The sequence below is a fragment of the Alternaria viburni genome, assembly GCF_023758015.1.
Source record: "Alternaria viburni strain BMP 2772 chromosome Unknown scaffold_30, whole genome shotgun sequence".
In the NCBI taxonomy this organism is placed as follows: Eukaryota; Fungi; Ascomycota; class Dothideomycetes; order Pleosporales; family Pleosporaceae; genus Alternaria; species Alternaria viburni.
Window position 1 is genome coordinate 107,107 of NW_026055799.1, and position 21,138 is coordinate 128,244.

General features: G+C 54.5%; 9 protein-coding genes across 9 annotated transcripts; 4 read left to right on the top strand and 5 right to left on the bottom strand.

Annotated features, from left to right (window-relative positions):
• Positions 1-480: 480 nt before the first annotated feature.
• On the top strand, positions 481-2,742 carry J4E79_010332 (uncharacterized protein; the record flags this gene model as incomplete). Its single annotated transcript, XM_049359171.1, has 2 exons — positions 481-580; positions 629-2,742. The coding sequence occupies 2 exons, from the start codon at positions 481-483 to the stop codon at positions 2,740-2,742; spliced, it is 2,214 nt and encodes a 737-aa protein (XP_049206256.1).
• A 587-nt stretch (positions 2,743-3,329) lies between these two features.
• J4E79_010333 (uncharacterized protein) lies at positions 3,330-4,760 on the top strand (the record flags this gene model as incomplete). The annotated part of the gene is made up of 2 exons (XM_049359172.1): positions 3,330-3,471; positions 3,577-4,760. The coding sequence occupies 2 exons, from the start codon at positions 3,330-3,332 to the stop codon at positions 4,758-4,760; spliced, it is 1,326 nt and encodes a 441-aa protein (XP_049206257.1).
• Positions 4,761-5,197: 437 nt separating this feature from the next.
• J4E79_010334 (uncharacterized protein) lies at positions 5,198-5,627 on the bottom strand (the record flags this gene model as incomplete). Its single annotated transcript, XM_049359173.1, has 2 exons — positions 5,198-5,438; positions 5,617-5,627. The coding sequence occupies 2 exons, from the start codon at positions 5,625-5,627 to the stop codon at positions 5,198-5,200; spliced, it is 252 nt and encodes an 83-aa protein (XP_049206258.1).
• A 271-nt stretch (positions 5,628-5,898) lies between these two features.
• J4E79_010335 (uncharacterized protein) lies at positions 5,899-9,528 on the bottom strand (the record flags this gene model as incomplete). The annotated part of the gene is made up of 1 exon (XM_049359174.1): positions 5,899-9,528. The coding sequence occupies one exon, from the start codon at positions 9,526-9,528 to the stop codon at positions 5,899-5,901; it is 3,630 nt and encodes a 1,209-aa protein (XP_049206259.1).
• A 605-nt stretch (positions 9,529-10,133) lies between these two features.
• Positions 10,134-11,483, bottom strand: J4E79_010336 (uncharacterized protein; the record flags this gene model as incomplete). The annotated part of the gene is made up of 3 exons (XM_049359175.1): positions 10,134-11,094; positions 11,146-11,234; positions 11,286-11,483. The coding sequence occupies 3 exons, from the start codon at positions 11,481-11,483 to the stop codon at positions 10,134-10,136; spliced, it is 1,248 nt and encodes a 415-aa protein (XP_049206260.1).
• A 346-nt stretch (positions 11,484-11,829) lies between these two features.
• J4E79_010337 (uncharacterized protein) lies at positions 11,830-13,340 on the bottom strand (the record flags this gene model as incomplete). The annotated part of the gene is made up of 2 exons (XM_049359176.1): positions 11,830-13,241; positions 13,331-13,340. 2 exons carry the CDS (start codon positions 13,338-13,340, stop codon positions 11,830-11,832), a joined length of 1,422 nt encoding a protein of 473 aa, XP_049206261.1.
• A 1,969-nt stretch (positions 13,341-15,309) lies between these two features.
• On the top strand, positions 15,310-16,085 carry J4E79_010338 (uncharacterized protein; the record flags this gene model as incomplete). The annotated part of the gene is made up of 3 exons (XM_049359177.1): positions 15,310-15,475; positions 15,575-15,958; positions 16,039-16,085. The coding sequence occupies 3 exons, from the start codon at positions 15,310-15,312 to the stop codon at positions 16,083-16,085; spliced, it is 597 nt and encodes a 198-aa protein (XP_049206262.1).
• A 457-nt stretch (positions 16,086-16,542) lies between these two features.
• On the bottom strand, positions 16,543-18,998 carry J4E79_010339 (uncharacterized protein; the record flags this gene model as incomplete). Its single annotated transcript, XM_049359178.1, has 2 exons — positions 16,543-16,589; positions 16,646-18,998. 2 exons carry the CDS (start codon positions 18,996-18,998, stop codon positions 16,543-16,545), a joined length of 2,400 nt encoding a protein of 799 aa, XP_049206263.1.
• A 245-nt stretch (positions 18,999-19,243) lies between these two features.
• J4E79_010340 (uncharacterized protein) lies at positions 19,244-20,631 on the top strand (the record flags this gene model as incomplete). Its single annotated transcript, XM_049359179.1, has 3 exons — positions 19,244-20,036; positions 20,124-20,337; positions 20,388-20,631. 3 exons carry the CDS (start codon positions 19,244-19,246, stop codon positions 20,629-20,631), a joined length of 1,251 nt encoding a protein of 416 aa, XP_049206264.1.
• Between the last annotated feature and the right edge of the window lie 507 nt (positions 20,632-21,138).

The following is a 21,138-nucleotide window of genomic DNA, read 5'->3' on the forward strand; positions in this document are numbered from 1 at the left end:
CGCGCGTCAAGACATTACACGTCGCTGTAGCATGCTGCACGTGAATAGACGCGACAACATGAGTGCATAATATCCCACAAGACAATTATGTGATGAGCCGTGGCGGTAAACATAGCCCAGATGGTGGCGCAGGGTCGAGTTCCGCCGTATCGCCAAGACACGACATATGCAAGGGTCTCGGAACTCAGATGCATCTCAGCACTGGCCCATTCTGCCACTTTCCATAGACGTGACGACTAGCTTTCCGTGGCCTCTCGCCGCCACGCCCAATCCACCGCCCACGCGCGCCTATTCCTTTTCTTTCATCGGGTACTAGACATAGTCTTTGCGGCCTCTGCGCTGCGCATTCTTCACCATGGCCCTCCACGCGGCCGGCGCTGCCCAGGTGCGTTTTGCCACGAGTTCCGACATCGCGTCATTGAACCCCTACTGACTTGGATAAAGAAGGTCGCTTCTGTCACGTCGCAACTGTCGCCCACCATGTCTACCGTCCTGCGCTCCCCGTGGCACGCCCTGGGCCGCATGCCCACGGCTGCCGGCGTCAGGCAGCTCACCACCGCATCTTCTTCCTCATGTTCAGGTTAGTCGCAGTGAGGCACAGTTGGGACACAACACTGACACTCAGCAGTACCGCGCGTCGGACTATGCAATCCCCTCGCCCTGACATCGCCCGTCGCTGCCCTCAGGGCCCGCCAGTTCTCTTCCATGTCGCGCAACGGCCCTCTCTCGCACCTCCGCCAGCTGACCAAGCCCGGCATGCTCGGCCTCAGCCTCGTACAACAGCGCTCGCTCTTCGGTGGCCCCTCTCAGGAACAACTCGCTCGCCTCGAACAGGCTGCTAACGCCAGCCCTACGAGCGCCTCCGCCCAGGCTTCCTTCTACTCGGCTCTGCTGCGCGGCAACTACCACCAGATCATCATCGACCGGTACAACACAGGCCGCTTCGCCACCAACTCTACAATTGACAAGATGTACAACAACGCCTTGGCAACGACGGGACAGGACGGCGGCGAACACTCGGGGCTCACTGCGAACCAACGTCAGGCGATTACCCAGGCCATCGGCGCAAACGCTGGCGGTGCTCAGGTTGCCAAGACCAGGGGCGGCGCTGGCGTCAAGGCTGACCCCGTCTACGTCGTCGTTGAAGAGTCTCTGATGAACGTCATCTTTAAGTGGGTCCGCTGGATCTGCGGTTTCGCTCTGGCTGCCTACGTCTCCCTGATCCTCATCACTCTCTTCGTCGAGACCAGCGGCGTCCTCAAGAAGGGCGTTGGCGGTAAAGAGAACGCCGAAGTCCGTCCCGAGCAGCAGAACACCCGCTTCAGCGATGTCCACGGCTGCGACGAGGCCAAGGAAGAACTCACCGATGTCGTCGACTTTCTCAAGAACCCCGACAAGTACAACAAGCTCGGCGGCAGACTCCCCAAGGGTGTACTCCTAGTTGGCCCTCCTGGTACTGGTAAAACTCTGCTCGCTCGTGCTTGCGCAGGAGAGGCCGGCGTTCCCTTCTTCTACATGTCCGGTTCTGAATTCGACGAAGTCTACGTTGGTGTCGGAGCCAAGCGTGTGCGCGAACTCTTCACTGCTGCTCGAGGCAAAGCGCCTGCCATTGTCTTCATCGACGAACTTGATGCCATAGGCGGAAAGCGTAGGTCGCGCGACGCCAGCTACCACCGCCAGACCCTCAACCAGCTTCTCAACGATCTCGACGGTTTCGACCAAAGCAGTGGTGTCATCTTCATTGCTGCCACCAACCACCCCGAGTCTCTCGACGAGGCCCTGCTCCGTCCCGGACGCTTCGATCGTCATGTTCAGGTCGAACTCCCCGATGTGGGTGGCCGACTGGCTATCCTCAAGTACCACACTCAGAAGATCCGCCTCTCTCCCGACATCGACCTTTCCACCATTGCCCGTGGCACCCCCGGATTCTCTGGCGCCGAGCTAGAGAATGTCGCCAACTCGGCTGCTATCCGTGCTTCCAAGATTCAGGCAAAGTTCGTCTCTCTCGACGACCTGGAGTGGGCCAAGGACAAGATTAGTATGGGTGCCGAAAGGAAGAGCCGCTCCGTTCCGCTCAAGGACAAGATTCACACCGCTTACCATGAGGGTGGCCATGCGCTCGTCGGTCTCTACAAGCCTGGCTTCAACGATCTGCACAAGGCGACTATTCTTCCCAGAGGTCACGCTGCCGGTATTACCTTCTTCCTTCCGGAAGAAGAGGGCCACCACACTCGCAAACAATACATACGCCAACTGCAGGTCTCTCTGGGCGGCAAGATTGCCGAAGAGCTTGTGTATGGTGAGGAGAACGTTTCCACCGGAGCATCCAGCGACATTTCCAACGCAACGAGGATAGCGTACATGATGGTCACTCAGTGCGGTTTCTCAGAGAAGCTCGGCAACGTCGACTACAAATCTAATTACGAGATGGTCGCACCGGAGACCAAACGAATCATCGACGACGAAGTGCGAAAGCTGATCGATGAGGCAAGAAAGGATGCCAAGGAGCTGCTGCTGTCGAAGCGTAAGGAGCTCGACAGATTAGCCGATGCGCTTGTGCAGTATGAGACGCTGGACAAGAAGGAGATCATGAAGGTCATCAAGGGCGAGGACCTTCCTGGCCGGCTGAAGGCCTTGCCTGACGCGCCCATCAAAATCCCAGACAACCCACTCCCCACGGCGATAAGACCAAGGGGTGATGGTGGTGACGGCCCAGAACCTCCCGCGCCCATACCTGCGTAGTTGGCGGGATGGGAATGATGGATGTGCATAAAAGCACGTTACTTACGAGGTGAATGGCGTTCGTTCGACCTCTTCCCTCTCGTTGGAGGGCTTCGCTTCATTGGTCATGTACAATAATAGGAATACTTTAGCTTAGCGAATAGAGCGAGCTATTGATCACGTCGCGCCATGGATTATGGGAAAGTTGTTTGTGGAGATGATGGTAAGAAAGAAGTAGATTGATGAAAACAGCAACGAGGAATGAGAATAGACACATCAACACAAGCAGCTTGCAAGCCAGATGAAGCTGCCTGGTACACTCTTGGAGGTCTTACGCTTCAACCTTCGTGAATTCAACCAGGTAATCGCGATTGCGATGTATTCACTCATGTCGCCATTGTGAAGACGAGCTTTCACCTGGCGATAGTCAAATGAGCAGTGGCGCGTTCCGAGCCCAGTCCTCTCTACACGTACTCTTAGAGGCCGCGAAACAAGGACAACCCACCATGTACCTTCGAGCTTTGGCAATCACTGCAGCCAACTCAACTTCTTCACGGTCGTTTCTACGTCTCCAGCCCCCTACTTCTATTCGACCTTGGAATTACAACATGGCCAACTCCCGTAATAACCGGACTACACCTTCAGCATCGCGGAACATCACCGACGTCGTCGATCAGTACGCGTCACCGGGTTCAGGTTCTTCACTACCAGAATACTCGCGGCGGTCGTATGATCCTGTACTAGATAGGGGTAGGTACACCGACATGAGCACATCCTCGTCACCATCACTATCACCATACCCCCTCTCAGACTCCAGGCGAGCCAACCTCCATCAATCAACATCCACGCATTCAGGCTATCTCGATCGCGCCCAACTCTTCGGTCGCACACCTATTTCTATCCAACACAACGCACGTCGCGCCCGCCCTCCTTCTACCTCAAGTTCAAGCATACGAAAGCGATCGTCGCGTACCCCTACTGGCGAGTGGGCGGAAGCGGGTCTTCCTGAACCACCTATCGAGAAGAGTAGGGTTAGCTTGGATAATGCTGAGGGTTTGATTTGTACGCCTAGTGGCATAACGACGCTTGGGGTTGAGGAGGATATGCCGGGGAGGTTTTCGCCGTCGGCGAGGGAACCGGCTGGGAGTAAGATAGAGCCTGCTGAAGATGCGTTAAGGGAGCAGTTTGAGAAGGGTAGGGTAGAGCTGGCTAGGGATCTTGCGCGGCGAAGTAGTTCGAATGGGAAGTCGAAGTGGGCTGGGAGGGGCTTTGATGCGCGTCGTGGAGGGTACGTGTCTCCGAAAACGCCGTCGGTGGCATCGGATGATGAAGAAGAGGAGTTTGGGTATGTGGATCCGGCTAGGGTACGGGATGTTCTTGCGCGTGTGAAGGCGAGAGAGGCGAGAAGTGGGGAGACTGGGCATGCGAAGCTGCTCTTTGATGGTTCGCAGCGTGGGAGGGATGAACACGAGGCGCGCGAAAGCTATTTCGACGTCGATATTCCGCGCCGCAGTACGAATGCGCTCTTCGATTCACCTGATGCAGACATGGCTTTGCCAAAACGTCCGGATCGACGTGTCCGGGTCTTCTCGACATCACGGCAACCGGTCGAAGCGCTTTCTATAAAGACGCCGAACCGTCAAAAGTACCCATCTCCAGCTAGCGATCGAACGGACCTCTCGTTCTCGCCCATCATCACTGCTATCGACGTACCTCCCCAGCCAACACCCCAGAATCTCAATATCACGCCCCTTACCATCCACCTCTCCTTCAGCACCATCACAACAACAATCGCCCAACCGCCTACTCGTGCACACAATCGCACCTGTCTTACCTTCTCCCAAGCAATCGCAATAATCTACGGCTGCATGGCCATAACAGCATCACACCAAGCGCTCCTCGGTCTAGGCGGTGACATCGCCGCTATGGATTTGATTATGGGTCTGTACAGGGCTTTTTTCCTCGGCCTTGCTATTTGTATAGTTCTGCAATTGCTGCTCGGTACTCGATTGCGACGCGTCCTTAGGAATGTTCTGTGACCTGTCGGGCGGGCATGGGGATTTGCACGTTAGATGTCTTGGGTGGGGTTTGAAGATGAGGTGCGTGAGCGACGCGGTTAGATGTGGACGCGCAGGATGCATGGGGTATTACCATTAGTATGGGAATGATCGTTGTTTGAGTGGGCAATGAGTTGCTCTGGCAATGTATAGGGACATGATGTGGATATGGGACTGCTGCGCATCACGGCATAGTTAGTACTTATGTAACTTTAAAGTCGATCCTTGATATTATCCCGTGTAGCCGAGCCTTAGCCTTCCATGACTTTCGTGAATATATCCACGTGGACACAAGATGTTCGCGACCATAACCGATTCTACTCCACTCAACGACCATTCACCACCAACCCAGATCCACGCCCCATCAACACGCATAGCCCCCCCTCCCCATCCCTCCCTCCCTCTCTCCACCCCCACAATCATTCCTGCGGCCTCCTCCTCCCCTCCTCCGCCTCCCGATCCCCCATCAACGACTCATCCGCATCCCCATACTCCATAACGCGCCTGCGCGCCTCCCTCGATATCGCGTCGTTCTCTTCCTGCACGCGACGGCGCTCCGCTTCAGCCCGCGCCTCGATAAGATCCTGGACGTAAATCGTGGCGTTGGTGAGCTTGGTGATGATGAAGTTTGCGATTGCTCGCGGTGAGCCGGGGCCGTTGCTGTCCATTGTGTTTTAGAAGGTGTTGTAGGGTGTTTGGGTTGGGTTTGAGTGCTGTAGACGGTGAGGTTTTGGAGAGCAGTGTTGCGAGGTTGAAGTGTGGAAGACGATTTGCGGAAATGTGATCGCTGCTTTTATTGCTGCGAGGGTGCGTAGAGCGAGGTGAATTGTCACTTCACCTGCTTTCCATGGTACGTGGTGGACCCTTAACCGCCTTCGACATGGACATGTTTAACCTACCATTGTCTCTCACTTGGCGAACGTCACAATCGCATTCACATTCGAGTTTCGCATCAGAACGCGCTCACCAACCTTCACTCGTTCACTCGTTCACGGGCGGTCAAATTGTAGTCGAATGATATACACGCATCATGCGATTTTATTCCATAATCGCTCTCCTAATACCATGCTATGCAAATCTATCAACTTCCACAACCTTAGCCACGCGCCACCCCAACCCCCTAACTCAGATCAAACCCAGCCCCGGAGAAAACGCTATACAGCAACTTCTCCTTCAGCGTCGTCTCATCCTCATACATCGGCAACTTAAGCAAGTTAACACACGTGCTCGTACTAGGCAACCTATCCTGATCCCTCCCCGCATCCCTAATACTGAACCTCGGATTCAGCGTACCGAAGCCCAGCAGCGGGGCGCGCGGCGTGCTAGTCACAAACTTCAGCACCGCACGGCGCTCATCATCGGTCATCTCCTTCATGACCTTCCAGAAGAGTTGGATGGTTGGGTGCTCAAGCCCGTCGTCGCCGATGACATACGTGCCGCCGTAGATGGTGTTGCGGCGCAGGTCTTCAATGTCGATGGATGTGCGGGTACCGGAGATGAGGGTCTGGAGTTCGGATTGGTTGAACATGGAGAGCCAGGAGGGTTGGATCATGGTGCTGAGGCCGCGGAGGAAGGCGGTGGTTTGGGCGTAGGGTTGGTTTTGCAGGCGGTGGCGCGCCATGTAGCTGATGTAGACGAGGCGGTTTTGGTTGGTGACGGGGGTGTTGGAGCCGTCGGGCTTCAGGTCCTTGGTGATGGCTTTGGTCTTTTTGGGCGAGGTCGTGTGGTCTACGATGACGGTGTCGGTGACGGTGAAGTTGAGGGAGAAGTCTTCGACGTCGCCAGGGTAGGTCTTGAGCTTGTGCAGACCTTGGTACAGCTCCTCATCTAGATCGCGGAGGTCGTTGAGGGTAGGGCGGTAGCCAGATTCGTTGGGTGCGGAGCCGGTGCCACCTGTCAGAGCCCACTTGCGCAGGAAGAACGGTGCAAAGTTGACGTCGACCAGGATACCTTCGTACAAACATTTGCCAATGATGCGTCCCAAGAACTCGTAGCGTTGAAGCAGCTCAGTGATTTGAGCACGGTACTCTTGAGAACCCTCGCGTATGCCGGCTTGCCGCAGTGCCTCTTTGTGCTCTTCGACTGCTGCGGGGTTGGGATATAGAAGATGTTGGTCGTTCTCAACAAACATGTCGATGTACTCAGTTGGCATAAACGCCCGGCTGGTGACGCTGGTGAGGAACTCCTTCGTAACACCACCACCATCAATACCGGCTTCGGGCGCGCCAAACTGATCCATAAAGGTGATTTGAATTGGTTCCTTCAAGCCCTGACCTAGTTCATAGAATTGCTCGAAAGCATCGTCGAACTCGTTCTCTCTCCTGATCCGTGCCGTATGTTTCTCGAGTTGGCTGCGAGCGTTTGGCTGCTGCATAGTCCGAAACCGCCAGAACTCAGGATCCGCAGATCCTCGTCGCTTGATCATATCCAGTTTAACAAACTCGCGAAAGATCTGAACACGAGTGGTGAAGGGTATGAAGAACGGCATGTTCTGCAGGATCTCGAGACGAGGTGCTACGGCTTGGAGATACCGTCTCCGCGAAGCCTTGCGCTGCTGCCGTTGTAGCTTCTCCAAGCGTCGTTGTGTTTGTGTGCGACTTGTGCCAATGAGTTGTGGCGTGTCGTCGAATTCCTCTTCTTCAAGGTCGTCAAGATCCTCCGCATCTTCCTCCTGGATCTTGTGCCGCGACTCTTCCTCCTCGACTACAGCCGGAATAAACCCTGTCATGTCAAAGCGCGAGACCATGAGCCAGTGGTCCGAAGGCAGGAACTTGCGTCGCGAGTCGCGTTCGTATACCATACGAAGTAGTCCAGTAACCAGCCCTTTCACGTAGTCTATCCTCAAGCCTGCGACACCACCTATTGATGGCTCAGCATGCTCTTTCTGGGCTTGGTTGTCCATAACCCCAGGGTTGAAGTAGCTAAGACTTCTGTTGTTGCCTCCCATATCCTCTTCCGAGGTTGTAATGTCTACTGCGTTGAAGTAAAGTGTGAAGCCCAAATTCTTTAGGAAAGTCGTCAAATCCTTCACCTCGCCTAGAGGTAAGCCACTGTCGCGGATCTGGCCCGAGTAGATATCTTTTTGCCCCGAGGTGAAGAACTCCTCGTCGTCGGTGACTTTGAGTACAAAGGTATATAGTTCGAGGAATACCAGAATGACCCGCCATTCGTCGGTAGTGACTGCGTCACGATCAACTTGCTGTTGTGCTGGCTGCCAAAAGCCATGCTGCGTCAGTCCGGACGTCCCTGGGCGGTCAGAGTTGTTCAGATTTGAAGATTTCGGCTTCAAGAGTCCGATAGCTGCCCTCGAGTCCCTGAAGATGGTGGTAAAGACCGATGATCGTTTTGATGCTTCCCAGAAGTATTTGATCGCCGGAAGCTTCCTTGCACTCTTTCCAGACGCCTCTGATGGGCCGATGTAGAGCCACATTCGTATCTCATCACCGCGACGAGGGAAGAAGCGAAGTAATGCAAGCGCGTAGTTTGCAAGCTGCCGGGCTTCTTCGACCTTCTCGTCATCTGAAGCTTCCGCTGACTGTGATGATCCGGCCAAAAGACTTCCAATACCTTCCTGATGTACCAGGGAGCGGACTTGCTCTTTCAAGAAATTTGACACGGCGCTGGCGTCTTGATCGGCACCGTCGTCTTCGGAAAGCTCGGCAATTGGATGATCGTCATCTACAATGTTGATTGGCAGGGAGTTCAACAGAACCGATACGACGGCTACAAAGTCCTTGTGAACCGCGTAGGCTTCGGGAGTGTCGAAGTTGTGGGCGTAGCGGTGGAAATAAATAAAGTTTCCTAGTAAACGCAGTCTACTTGATGTGTTCTTCAGCTCGGATTTGCTTTGCAGCCCTGCTCTCTTGGAAAGTGTCGCCAGTGCATTTGCGAGCAGCTTGTAGTTGATGGCGTCGGCGAGCGAGTCGCGGAACTTTTGTAATGGTGGTGACGTTGAGTCCGAGCCTAATAGTGGGAGAGTCAAGAAGTGTATACCGAAAGCCTCATAAGCGTCCAGTGTGTAGCCAGTCACCCGCGTCATCGGCGAGAGGGCTGCCCTGACTATGGTGTCACTTATTTCCGATCCTTCGCTCTGCGTTTCAAGTGTTGGGGTGAAGGTGGACACGACGCGTGCAAGAGTGCGGTAGTAATGCTCGGCATTTTGGGACGTTTCGGCGGGTATCTGGTCTGCGAGGAACTGTAAGACGCTGAGAGAGGCCCCAACCTGATTCCATTGCATCGGCGCGTGCTTCTGAAGCTGCCGCTCTATGGCCACGAGTAGGGTGCGCTCCAGCCTTAGATATGCCCACGGCCACGGCCCGCTTGATGTGATGCCCAACTTCTTGACTGTCTCCATCTGGCGCGACGCGTAGTGCTGTATCCGTCGTAGATCGTCATCGCTCCGTGAGGATGCGAATCGAAGCAGCCGTTGTAGTTGGGCAAGAGCCTCCTCCTCCGAGTCATATGTCGCCGTCCTCGAAGAGCCATTCGCCTCTTCTACCCGGTCCCATGCGCCCCGCAGCTCGTCAGCCACATCTCTCCTGGCAGAGTGACCCCGCCATACTTTCTGTATCCGCTTGGCCGCATTGAGCGTGTCTCGTTCCCGCTGCCGTTGCGCTCGCTCTTGCTGTGCGCGGTCGAGGGCGGCTTGTGACCCGGCGCCGGAGCCGGGAGGGCCGAAGGGATTCGTCTTCTTGCCGCCGAGGTTGACTTGGCGCGCCTTTCGCGTGTTGCCTGTGAAGCTCGTGAACATGGTGGCGGGGCGTTGAAGAGGCCAGTGCGAGACGTCGAATCGGTGTATGTGTAGGGTAAATATGTGTAGATAGGTTCTGACGTTGTCGGTGGTCGGTCGGTCTGCAGGGGAAGTATTAGATTAGGTGTGAATATGTCGCTGTATAACGGTAATAGTGAAAGCACACGGCACCCGCCAAGGCAGCGATCAGTTGGGGGCGATGTGGTGGTGTGCCCATCCGTGGGAAAAGAGGTGCACTCGGTGTCGTGATTCGTATATAGAAGGCGCAAGCTACGTAAGGCCTTCGACCGGGTTCTGCGTGTCTCGGGCGGCGATGGTCGTGGTAATGGAGACAACCATACAGTGGTCGACATCGCCGCAACCTCCGAGAGTCCGTGCACTCTGGTGCCGTCATCGCGCTTTGAAATCGCGACGCGCCCACTCTTCACCGTCACCAACACAATGTCACAATTCATGCGCAAACGAGACTTACTGCTAACAACGCGCAAACCCCGACACGATGCTGAGAGAGCTTCATCATCGGTCGTCTAGTCACAATTTCCGGCTACAATTTGCTTGCGATACTCTACCATGGTCTACACGCGTGAGACGATTTATCAGTCACCCTAATACTCATACCCACGATACGCAGTCGGCAGCAACTCCACTCCCGCCTCTCCATCCATTCCGTCATTCCTCTTCTTCGCGTCTTTCTTCTCCCTTTCCTTCGCCTCAGTAAGAACATTCATGATAACCGTAATAAGCACACCCATAGCAATCAACTGTCCCGAATCCCACACTATCATCTCCGTGTTCGGATCCTCCATCCACCCAGAACCAGCTACCCACTCGCGCATTGTGTAAACGCGGAACCAGCAGAACATCGACGTTACGATTGGTGTGAGCAACACCAATATCCAGTAGATCAATGTGACGAATGCACGCTTCTCTGTCCAGACTTTCGGTGCGCGGTCTCTGGATTCGGCGAAGCGGATGGGGACTGAGATGTGGGCGGCGAGGAAAGCGACGCCGAGGACGATGTACATGAATCTTTCTGGTGGCCAGGCTGTTGCGTTTCCGAAACCGAGATTGGCTTGGTTCTGACGCGCTTGCTCTTCTGCTGCTGATCGAAGGTCCATTTCCAGCATACATGCTACTGGGAGGAGGATGGCGCTGTCCTGGCTCGAGTGCTTGAGCGCGTCATACGGAGCATAGTTGGCTTCCCTGAAGATGGTCAATCCGACACCGATAAAGGCCCCAACCGAGAGAATTAATCGAAAAGCGGCTGCAAGTGGATTACGCCAGTACGTCCGTACCAGCGCGATGGAGAAGGTGAGAACAGACAGCGCGATCATCATCTGACTGACGGCGACTGTAAAGTGGTAACTTGTCAGCTTACACTTGCTTCGGCCAGCAAAGCCGAGAAGGAAAGCTCCAACAAAGATGGTTTGGGTGTCTGCAACACCCAAAACGAACGTTCGGCCAGCTGCGCGCACTCTGTCTTTCCATGTCGGATCCGCGTTTGGATTTCCGGGGGTCTTGTTTTTGGGCTTATCTCTCAAGCTCGCGAAGGCGCTGCTGAATTGACTATTTGCGTTGACGGTTAGCTTTGTCAAGCAATCGCTTCGAGCTACTCACGAGACATCTGCTCTGGACCAGATCTCGATAAAGACAAAGACGAGAGACATCGCGACAACAACGAAGAACAGTACCATCGCGATCCAGATCTAGCGACGTTAGCTTGCGTACAATGTCTGCGATCTGCCACCATGACTTACTCCAATTCCAGCGATACCAGGCTGCGGCACCATTCTTCCCCTCGTAACATTGCCAATCGAGACCAGGTCTTGATCCGCACCAAACGTTAGGCTACAAGCCTGAGCGAGATCGACATCCTCAGCCTTGCAAGCCTCCACCACGTTGAATTGAAATCCGCTTCCACTTTCGCCTCTGAGGAAACCGAAACTGTTGCCCATGTCGGCCAATTTGAATTACAGCAAGGCTATGCCGATATAGATTAGGCCATCGCAACATCTGGCAACAGCAAAGCTTTTAACATGATAGACCAGGCTACGAGGCTGAACAGGGGGGGCCAGAAGATGCCGCCAAGCCCGTGAACACGAGAGGCTTTCAGGACTGGACACTGAGTTTCGAAAGCTGAGCTTTGCATCCAAGTACGCCGGACCTCATTGGGAGCCCTATGTATGGAGGACATCAAATGCGCCTCCAGCGGCAAACAGCCCAAGGCTCCGCGTAACACCGCCACCACACATACCGTAGAAGACCAGGCTGAACCCCAGCCTCACACCACCACCTCCCTCACTACCCCCAAAACTCCCTCAAATCCTCCGCCCTCCACTTCGTACTCCACCCCGAAAGTCTCTCAATCTTCTCCAGCAGCTGCAAAATAGCCTTCTGCTCACTCTCATGGCTCATCCACTGGCCCGCAATCCACAGCGGCTGAATCGCATTCGTCCAAGCAGCATGATCATCATTGCTAATCGAGATCCCACAGATCTGTCTCGCGTGCCAGAAGATCGAGTTGGGTTTAGGTGTAACGGTGGTGTTGGGAGGTTTGTGGCGGAGCATCAAGATGCAGGCGGTGTGGTGGAGTTGGTTGCCGGACATGGCGGCGGGGTTGCTGTAGAGGAGACGCGGGAAGGGGGAGGTAGGTGGTGTGAAGGAGGAGATTGGGAGCATTTCTGCGGGGCGCGTGGTGTACCATGTTGAGATGTGGTGCCAGAGTTGAGTCCAGCGTGCGGAGTACGCGGCATCTGTGTCTGTGGGTGAGCGTGGTGTAGCGCCCACGCGACCGGCTAGGTTGGAATGGAAAGACAGCAGGTCGAGGATTTGAGCAATGAGATACACGGCTTCGCACGCGTAGACGTTGTAGTCGCCAACGGAGCGGAAGCGGTCCACGTCGGCATCGAGACCCATTCCTGATGTAGGCCAGTGCTCCACCGGTATAAGCGTTTTAGACGACGCGATGAGTCCGCCGCAGACGTCCATGCGCGCAAAGCACCAGAATAGCGCTTGATCCACACCGCCGCTGAACCCATTAATCCCCACAGCTTCAAGCAAATGCGCACATCCATCTAGATGCTGATGCCACGCTTTCGCCGAACTACTCAGCATCTCGAGTACACATAGCACAACGCACGATGCTATCACGGGCGTGCTGCGCGTGTGTAGTTGTGGTAGTACGAGTTGAATGGCGGTTTGATAGAGAGCTAGACTTCGTGAGGTATGTTTACTGTTATTCTTCCGCTCTATCTGCCGTGCCGAGAGCGCGAGCATGGAATACCGCAAGTGATCGTGTGAGCGTGCCATGATGGGTAGTGTGCGTTGGAAGTGGCGCTCCGGGTCGAATTTATCGATCCAGGGGGCTACTTCATCGAGCCAGTTCTTCCATAGATCAAACTCTTCCTCCGCGGACAGCTGGGGTGGCGGGATGTTCGTCGTATCTGGCTCATTGATGGGTGTGGCATCAAGAGAGGTTTCCGTGACATGCCTCGCTGCATCTGAAGCGTAATTGGCCTGCGACTCTCCCCAGCCCAGTCCAACACGCGCAGCATCCGGTGTAACTTCTCGAGTCGGCACATTAGATCTCACTTCCTGTATCAAATGACTCCGAAACGTGGAATGCGCATCGAGATACGCTGAGCCTGGTAGAAACACGCTGTCGTCTAGATACGTAGTCGTGCCAGGACTGTGCCAGATAGATTCGATGTCTCCTGGAGCGGGTAAAGGAATATACTGGGACTCTTGGAGAGGGTTTATAGTATCTTCTGCAGCCGAGAAAGCCGTGCTCGGCTGCCAATACGGAGGGGCATGATGTGATGGTACCTGCTCGTTGTCGGCTGTCGCTGGCGATATGGTGTTGGAAGTAGAAGGCGGAGTCTGCCGATCATCAAATCGATCTGCTACGCCAACATCATCCACCACTGTATCGTAATGCTGATAGTCGCGTATAACCTCCTCCGTCACATCTTTGATCTTGAAGCGTGCAGGCGGTCGTCCTGGCAAGCGATGCAGCGATGATGGCCCGACACCTAGAGCATTCTCGGCCCGGAAGGTGAGGCGAGAAGCCCAGGTGCATTTTTCGTTCTTGCTGCTGCAGCGACCGCATGTGGGTTTGGTTTCGTCGCATTTACGTCTTTTTACTTTGCAGTTGACGCAGCTGGAAGATCTACGTCAGCATTCCGTGGTTGAGGTGGTGTGCTTCTGACCGTACTGACCCGTGCCGCGTTCTTGCTCTTTTGGTACCGCGTCTCACTAGACCGTCTTCATCTGCCATTGGACGTGGTCTGAAAGGGTCGCGAATGGAGGTGTGAAAAGACCCCGGACCTGCCGCTCATGATCAAAAAGCTTTGATCAGCTGAGTAGTTGTACGTTTTCATGATGCAGATCAAGCTATCATTAGCGGAAGGTACGATGTGGAGACCCCGCATCTTAGCTGCATCGCACGCTGCACAGTGATGGGCGGAGTGGCTCTCAAGCCAGTATATATGGATCATCGCGGTGAATCAAAGAACTTGTTCTACGCGAATGCTGCGACTTCTTCGTCTTCTAAACTACCAGCACGTACAAAAATGCGTGAAGAGGACGAGCTGTCTTTCTAGTATACATTGGCTCACTTCGTCCAACCCCTTCCAGCAAGCCCAAACGTCAGTCGACGGTTGCGGTGCAGTACGGGCAATGACAGTCGCACTTGTCGCGCTCCTCCGACTCGTTCCAGTGCGTCCAAATACCATGGAGCAGGACAGCCAAAAAAACATACCACACGATCTTCTTCGCAAAGCTTTGCGTTTCCAGATTGCAGCGCAATCGATGCGCTTTGACTCTCTCGAAAGGTTCGAAATTGTGATCGTACTTGACGAGCGCCCAACTCGCGGCATCGTACTCGTGTTGAAGTACAAAGCCATCGTCTACGTCTTCTCTTTGATCGTTATATTCTTTCCGAGGCGTCCCCGGTGGAGTCATCAGCCTCCACGGGTCAACAGGTCTTGGGGCAGCTGAGTCGTTGTCCCTCCAATGAGCTTGATCCTTCCATGCTTCTTGTTCGACAATCATCAGTTCAGAATTGGAGGGAATAGTCGTGCGAAGGCGGTCGGACCATTCCGGTCCGAAGTCTCTTTCGAGGGTTGACGGAGTTGGTTGCGATGAGTACTTCATGGTTGAAAGAATAGAGTGCGCCTTTGACTTAGACTGCGGTCTGGTCCTAGGTTGAGTGACGTGGTGTAGAGAAAGACGTTTGTTGCAAGTCTTGCTGGATTAGTTACATGTTCGAGGTAAGTAGGATTTGTCTGCGGTCAGAATGGATCTTGTGTGAAAGCCAATGCCCGTACTGGGCGACCATATTGATTAAAAATTCACCCTGTAGTGGTTAGTCGCGCCACATCTTGCGCTGTATTAAATCATTAAAACGGATCGGATGCGCACATGGCGACTTCTGGAGGCTGACTCTGAATACCGTAATTGTATGAAAGGGTTGATGAGGCGCATTGATGAGGTCTTGATGGTCGCACATCAACACTGTGTCACGAAGGTTGAGCCGTCGCAGTGAACCCCGCGCTCGGCACACCTTCCTGATGAGCTGGTGGGGTGAAAGCAACCCAGTGGGGCGGACCCTTTCCGACGTCATGTTCGAGCTGGGCGCGCTCCACCAACAACCCGAACAAACGGACCTCTGTCGTCCGAACGCGTCCATAAGAGAGCCGAAGCGGCATTTCGAGGCCCCAATTCACCAGATCACACGCCACAAGTCTCATTCAATCCATCGTCGCGAAATATCCAATCAAAATGGCAGGAGACGCAGAAGACCGCGCCGCGCTCGTCAACCGACAGCTCCCAGAGATGACCCTGTCAACAGCCGACAACCCTCTCACAGCACCTAGACCACCACCAGAGAACCTCTCCACCGGAGAAAGAGCGCAGTATAGGTTCCAGGTCAAGGGCAATGCGATCAGTACGTGAACGCCTCTAGGGTAACCTCACCCATCTCCATCCCCATCTCCATCCACACACCACCCACCTTAAACCACCATACTAACCACCACCACCACAGTCACCGGCGGCGCCGGAACCCTCGCCCTCGAAGCCGCAGCCGCCCTCCTCGAACACGGTGCCACGGGCCTCGCCCTCTGGGACATGAACCCGGACCAAGCCTTCGAAAGCGTCAAGAAACTGCACTCCAAGTTCCCCCACGCGCGCATAATAACCGAAGCAGTCGACGTACGCGACGAGAAAGCCATTGCTTCAGCCGTCGAAAGCAGCGTAAAGGTACTGGGCAGCATAGACATGCTCTGCTGTTTCGCCGGCGTCGTAGGCTGCACACACGCGATTGAGATGGCGGCGGATGAATGGCGGCGCACCCACGATATCAATCTTACCGGCTCATTCCTCTGCGCACAAGCTGTTGCGAAGCAGTTCCGTGCGCAAGGCACGGGGGGTAGTGTTACGTTTACGGCGAGTATATCCGCGCATCACACGAACTACCCACAGCCGCAATGCGCGTATAATTCTTCCAAGACGGCGCTGTTGTCGCTGGCGAAGAGTTTGGCGGCGGAGTGGAGTAGCTATGGTATTAGGGTTAATTGTCTGAGCCCGGGGTATATGGACACGATATTGAATGATGGGGATGGGTTGATTAGGGCGAGGAAGAGTTGGAATGATAGGAATCCGATGGGGAGGATGGGGCATCCGTGGGAGCTTACGGGGCCGTTGGTGCTGCTGTGTAGTAATGCGGGGAGGTATATTAATGGGACGGATATCATTGTGGACGGTGGGGCTATGGTGTTTTAAGAGATGGCATCATGTCAAGGACATGATTCAGAAATGAATAGATTTTACCTGTTATCTCTTTATTCATCATCCCCATCCATCCCCGGCGGCATCGGCGGAATACTAAAATCCTCCAAACTCGCCCACTGACTACTCCTCCACCCCCCAGCAGCATGCGTCGCCTGCGTCATCCCAAACATAGGACTACTCCACCCCTCCCCCTCGGCCGCGACCTTCTCCGGACTGGGGAAACTACTCGGTATAAACAGCGGCGGCGGTTTCCCCGGCGAGATATTCGGCTGGGAACTAGCAATACGATGGGGCGTAGTATGCGTGCTGGAGAAAAGCTGGGTACGCTTCCGTCGGGGCGTGCGCTGTGTGATCTCATCCACGGTTGTGGCTTGAGAGGGGTGGTAGCCTGATGGTTGGTGGTTTTGGTTTGAATGGGGCGCTGTGGGTTGGGGGAGGCGCGGCGTGTCGTTGTAGCTGAATGCGTCGGGGGCGGCGCGCATGCTTGAGGATTCGGGGGCTCGGGCGTTTATGTATTGGGAGTAGGAGAACCATTCGTTGTGGAGTTGCTGTTCGGCTTTGCTGGAGTGGGACTGTTGGGTTTCGTGGTCGGGGGATGGGGAACGGGGGACTTGTATGGATTCGCTGTTTAGATCTGCGGACTGGTGGATGGATTTCGAGGTGGACTGCGGTGTATGTGCCTTGCTTGATCGTGGAGGAGTCGGGTCCGGTGGTGGGGCATCGTCTTCTTCTTCCGATGAATCGTCGTTGATGACCATCGGTGTGGATGGACAGGTTTCTTGATTGAGGTCTTCGATGACTGGAGGGGTGGAGCGGAGCTGCTCTTCGGGTAAAGGTAATTCTCCTTCACTACTCGCGTTGGTCTCGGTCTTGATTGGCCTCTCTTCATTCGACCGATTGAACGGGACTGTGGGCAATATCGTTGCGTCGTCGTCTTCGTCATCATCGTAGTCTTCATCGTCATATCCGGGCTCCTGCTTGATAGCGACGGACTCGACTACAGTAGAGGACGATCTGCCACTCGACTGCTTTTGCGGATCGCCAAGTTCGGGAGAAGGTTCTTGGTCACCTCGAAGCTCGGGTAGATCGCCTGGTTCTTGTGATGATGCCGTATCCTCCATAACTTCTTCTCCGTTTGCATCGGCACATGCCTGGTCGATCCTGTCAAGTACTGCCTGAGTATCAGCGCCAACGGCTTTTCCAGTCGCAGCTTCACGGCGCCCGGAAGAAACTTGCGCATCCCCACCCCCGTGACGTCCAACAGTAGGCAGGTCTTCTTCTATGACACCATCATCCTCGTCTTCGGAGTCTTGGATCGTACTCTCAAACTTCCTCAGTGTTGTTGGTGGTATAGGCGTTTTCGAAGGCATCTTGAAAGTAACCTGCTTACGTTTCGAAGGTGTGTCTGGTACAAGTATTGGGTTGTCAGAGCGTTGCTTGAGAGGGGATCGGTGTAGCTTTTGTGGAGAGACTTGGGTCGATAGTGGCGAGTCGGCGGGTGACTGAGAGGAGGGAATCTCGCGAATACGGCGTTTCTCTGGAGTCGATAAAAGGCTGAAGCGGGCTTTGCGGGTTCTGATCTGCCCTTGCGGCGCATAGAAAGCTTCTTCCGTGTCTGCGACTCGTGGTCTGTTTCCTCGTCTCGTCGCGCGGGTCGTTCTTGTGACAGACGCTTCGATGAACTGTGTGGGTTTGTAACTGTCTTCGCAGTCCTCGTCCATCTCGTCTTCCACGGACTGCACCACCAACTCCGGGGTATCCTGAGAATTCCCTGTGGGCTCTTTCTTTATGTGTTCGTCCTCGAGGCTCTGCTCCATGTCGTTTCCAGCTTCATTTGCACCGTTGTCCTCGCTAACGCCATTTCCCTCGACACGATAGAAGCCTTGTTGGGCCAGGCGCTGCGCAACAGCATCGCCGTAGGTCTGACTAGCCCTGTCTTCTGCCTCGACATCGCTCAATATCTCGTCTAGATCCTCATCTGACATTATCTCCTGCGGCCGTATGCCTGGTATCATCTGCGTTAACGTGCGCTGCTTCCTGTCGCTCTTTGCTTCGCTTTTGCCACGTCCACCCCAACTCAGTCGCGAGCTCTGCTTCACGGGTTTGAAACTGGGCTCTTCGTCGTCTGGCAGAGGCTTCCTTCCGTCTACCAGTTGTGTCATTGTTGACTGTCGCCGTAATGTGCGCTCGTGGTTGGTCTTGGTAGCTGTCGTGTCGTCGTCATCGGATCCGGCTTCAACGCGCCTCGAGCGGCGAGGATTCTTAGGCGTGGCTGCCGTCCGTCGGCGTTTAGATGTAGGTGCCGATGTTTCCTTCTCTCCACCATCTTCCCGCTGCACCCCATCGCTGTTCCTCTTCTTCCCCTTCCGCTTCGTCTGCCTCACAGGCTGCTCTTCTTCTTCTTCTTCCACCTCAGCCTTGATAGAAACTCCTCCGTCTTCCAAATCCTCCTCCAGATCTGTGTCGCTGTCCTCATCTGAGTCGGCAACAACAGGAGTACCCTGCCTCCTCATCTTGTCCGGCAGGAAGACCATCTGCCGCTTCCCATCGCGCACGGGAGTCGAGCGCCGGCGCACAGTCTTGCGCTTGTGTGGAAAGCGAACCTGTTGCGGTACTTTCTTGGAATAGTAGACCTTGTAGTCGGCATCTTGATTGCTGGAACGCGTCTTGGGCGTCATGGTGGGTGGGTGGAGCAATCGATAAGTTGGGGCGTTGGAGCGTTGGTCGACGCGACGCGTTGAGGGGACTAGCGCGATTCTGGGGATGACAGGGGTGTGCGTCATCACCACTTTCGCTCCTGCCGTCTTCGACTCATACGTTGGTCGTCAACACCATGCATGAAGCATGCGAACTGTTAGATTAACTCATGCACAACCACAAGTTTTAGTGCACTCACTAACTCGCTACGATACTACCATGCGCGATGAGCTCGCAGCCATCAACCCTGATCATCGGGGCTGGAGTCTTCGGCGTCTCCACTGCCTACCACTTGATCAAGAAGTACCCCGAAGCACATATACAACTGGTTGACCGAACACAGTACTCCTGCCCTCTCGCCGCATCCTGGGATTGGAACAAAGTTGTTCGCGCAGACTATGGCGACATCTTCTACATGGAGAAGGCGTTGGAAGCCATACAGCTGTGGCGAGATGACCCACTCTTCAGTCGGTTTTACTACCAAAGCGGTATGATCAACATCGACAATACCGAACTGGGGAAAGAGATGCTGCAAAACTATGAGAAGCTTGGAGTTAAGGTTGATGCGGAGATGGCGAGCCCGGAGCGCTTCAAGAAGATGTACGGTTCGTTCTACGATCACACCGATTTCTCTGAAGTCGGCGAAGTGTTCGTGAACAGAGACAGTGGGTGGGCTGAAGCTACCAAGGCTTTAACCGCTTACACGGACGCCGCGATCGAGGCAGGAGTCAAGTATACCGCAGCTGACATCGATGTATTGACTTTCGGTACTGATGGAGAATGTACTGGAGTTCTAACGAAAGGTGGTGAAAACATCACAGCAGATCGCATCATCCTCGCTACTGGTGCAGGGACCGCCAAATTGATCGCCGACAGTGCTCCGAGCAGAGGCGAGCTACAAGTCGACGGGCGCCTGGTCGCTGGAGCAGTAGTCACTGGCATCGTCAACCTAGACCCAAAGAAGGGGCAGCAGTATACCGAGATTCCAGTCACAGTACATTCTGTCTTACCAACACGAGGTGAGGAGACCAAATTCCAGCGTTCATATTCATACTGACCTGATGTAGGGGAGGTGATGCCACTGACAGCACCCTTGTCTAACAAAGATCCATACACCGTCAAGTTCTGCAGAGACGAGGCTTATAAGAACACCGTCAAACACGAGGCATCGGGTCAAGAGTTCTCTTCCCCGCCGAACGAGCCCGGTCAAGCGCAGAGGCAGCCGAACGAAGCTCTTAAGCAGCGGCTTGAACTCGTCAAGAACGGCATACTGGGTGAACCTGGGAAGAACGTCAAGTTTGACGAGTATCGTGTGTGCTGGTAAGTTGCGCGGCGCAACCACCATGACGGACCGGGCTAATAGTATCTAGGGATGCAGTGACACCAAGCCAAGACTTCATCATCACGCCGCACCCGCATTCTCAGAATCTCTACCTCGCGACAGGCGGTTCTTTCCACGGATGGAAATTCATGCCAACGATCGGTCGCTACGTCGTGGAGATGCTGGATGGCACCCTAGACCCCGCTCTTGCCAAACGATGGGCGTGGGATCGTGAGAACGAAGGCGGCGCACATGCTCACCTGCTCCCTACGATTGAACTACGAGACTTGTGAGACGGGTAATAGAACGCTCCCAGCACCTCATACAAGGGAAAAACTAAACACTCTAGAGGCTACATCAAGAAGAAAACCTGCAAATTAGGTAGCCTAACGTCGATGTAGGCTCTAGACCTGTCCAGGTTTCCCTTAGGTTGACGTGCCAGCGAGATTTCGGCCGCGCCGATAACTTTACTAAGTAACATCGACGTGCGAATCAAAGAATGCATCGAACTGTCCTGTGACTCGACCTAATGCCGCAAGAAGCGAGTATGTTCTAAATGGGTATTAAACATTACAATATAATCTATTTGAGATAACCAATCTATGCACGACGTTCCATGTGAATAGCAACGGCGTGGTTTGCTCCGCTCAATTCCTCCACGTCTATTATCCAAATAATCCGCACCATGGTATCTTCAATCCCTGAAACGCCGTCCCCAAACAGCAAAATACCGAGCCATTCCCCCGACCCCAGATATCGAACCAGTCCAGTCTTTAATCCCATTTCAGCGCACCGGCCCA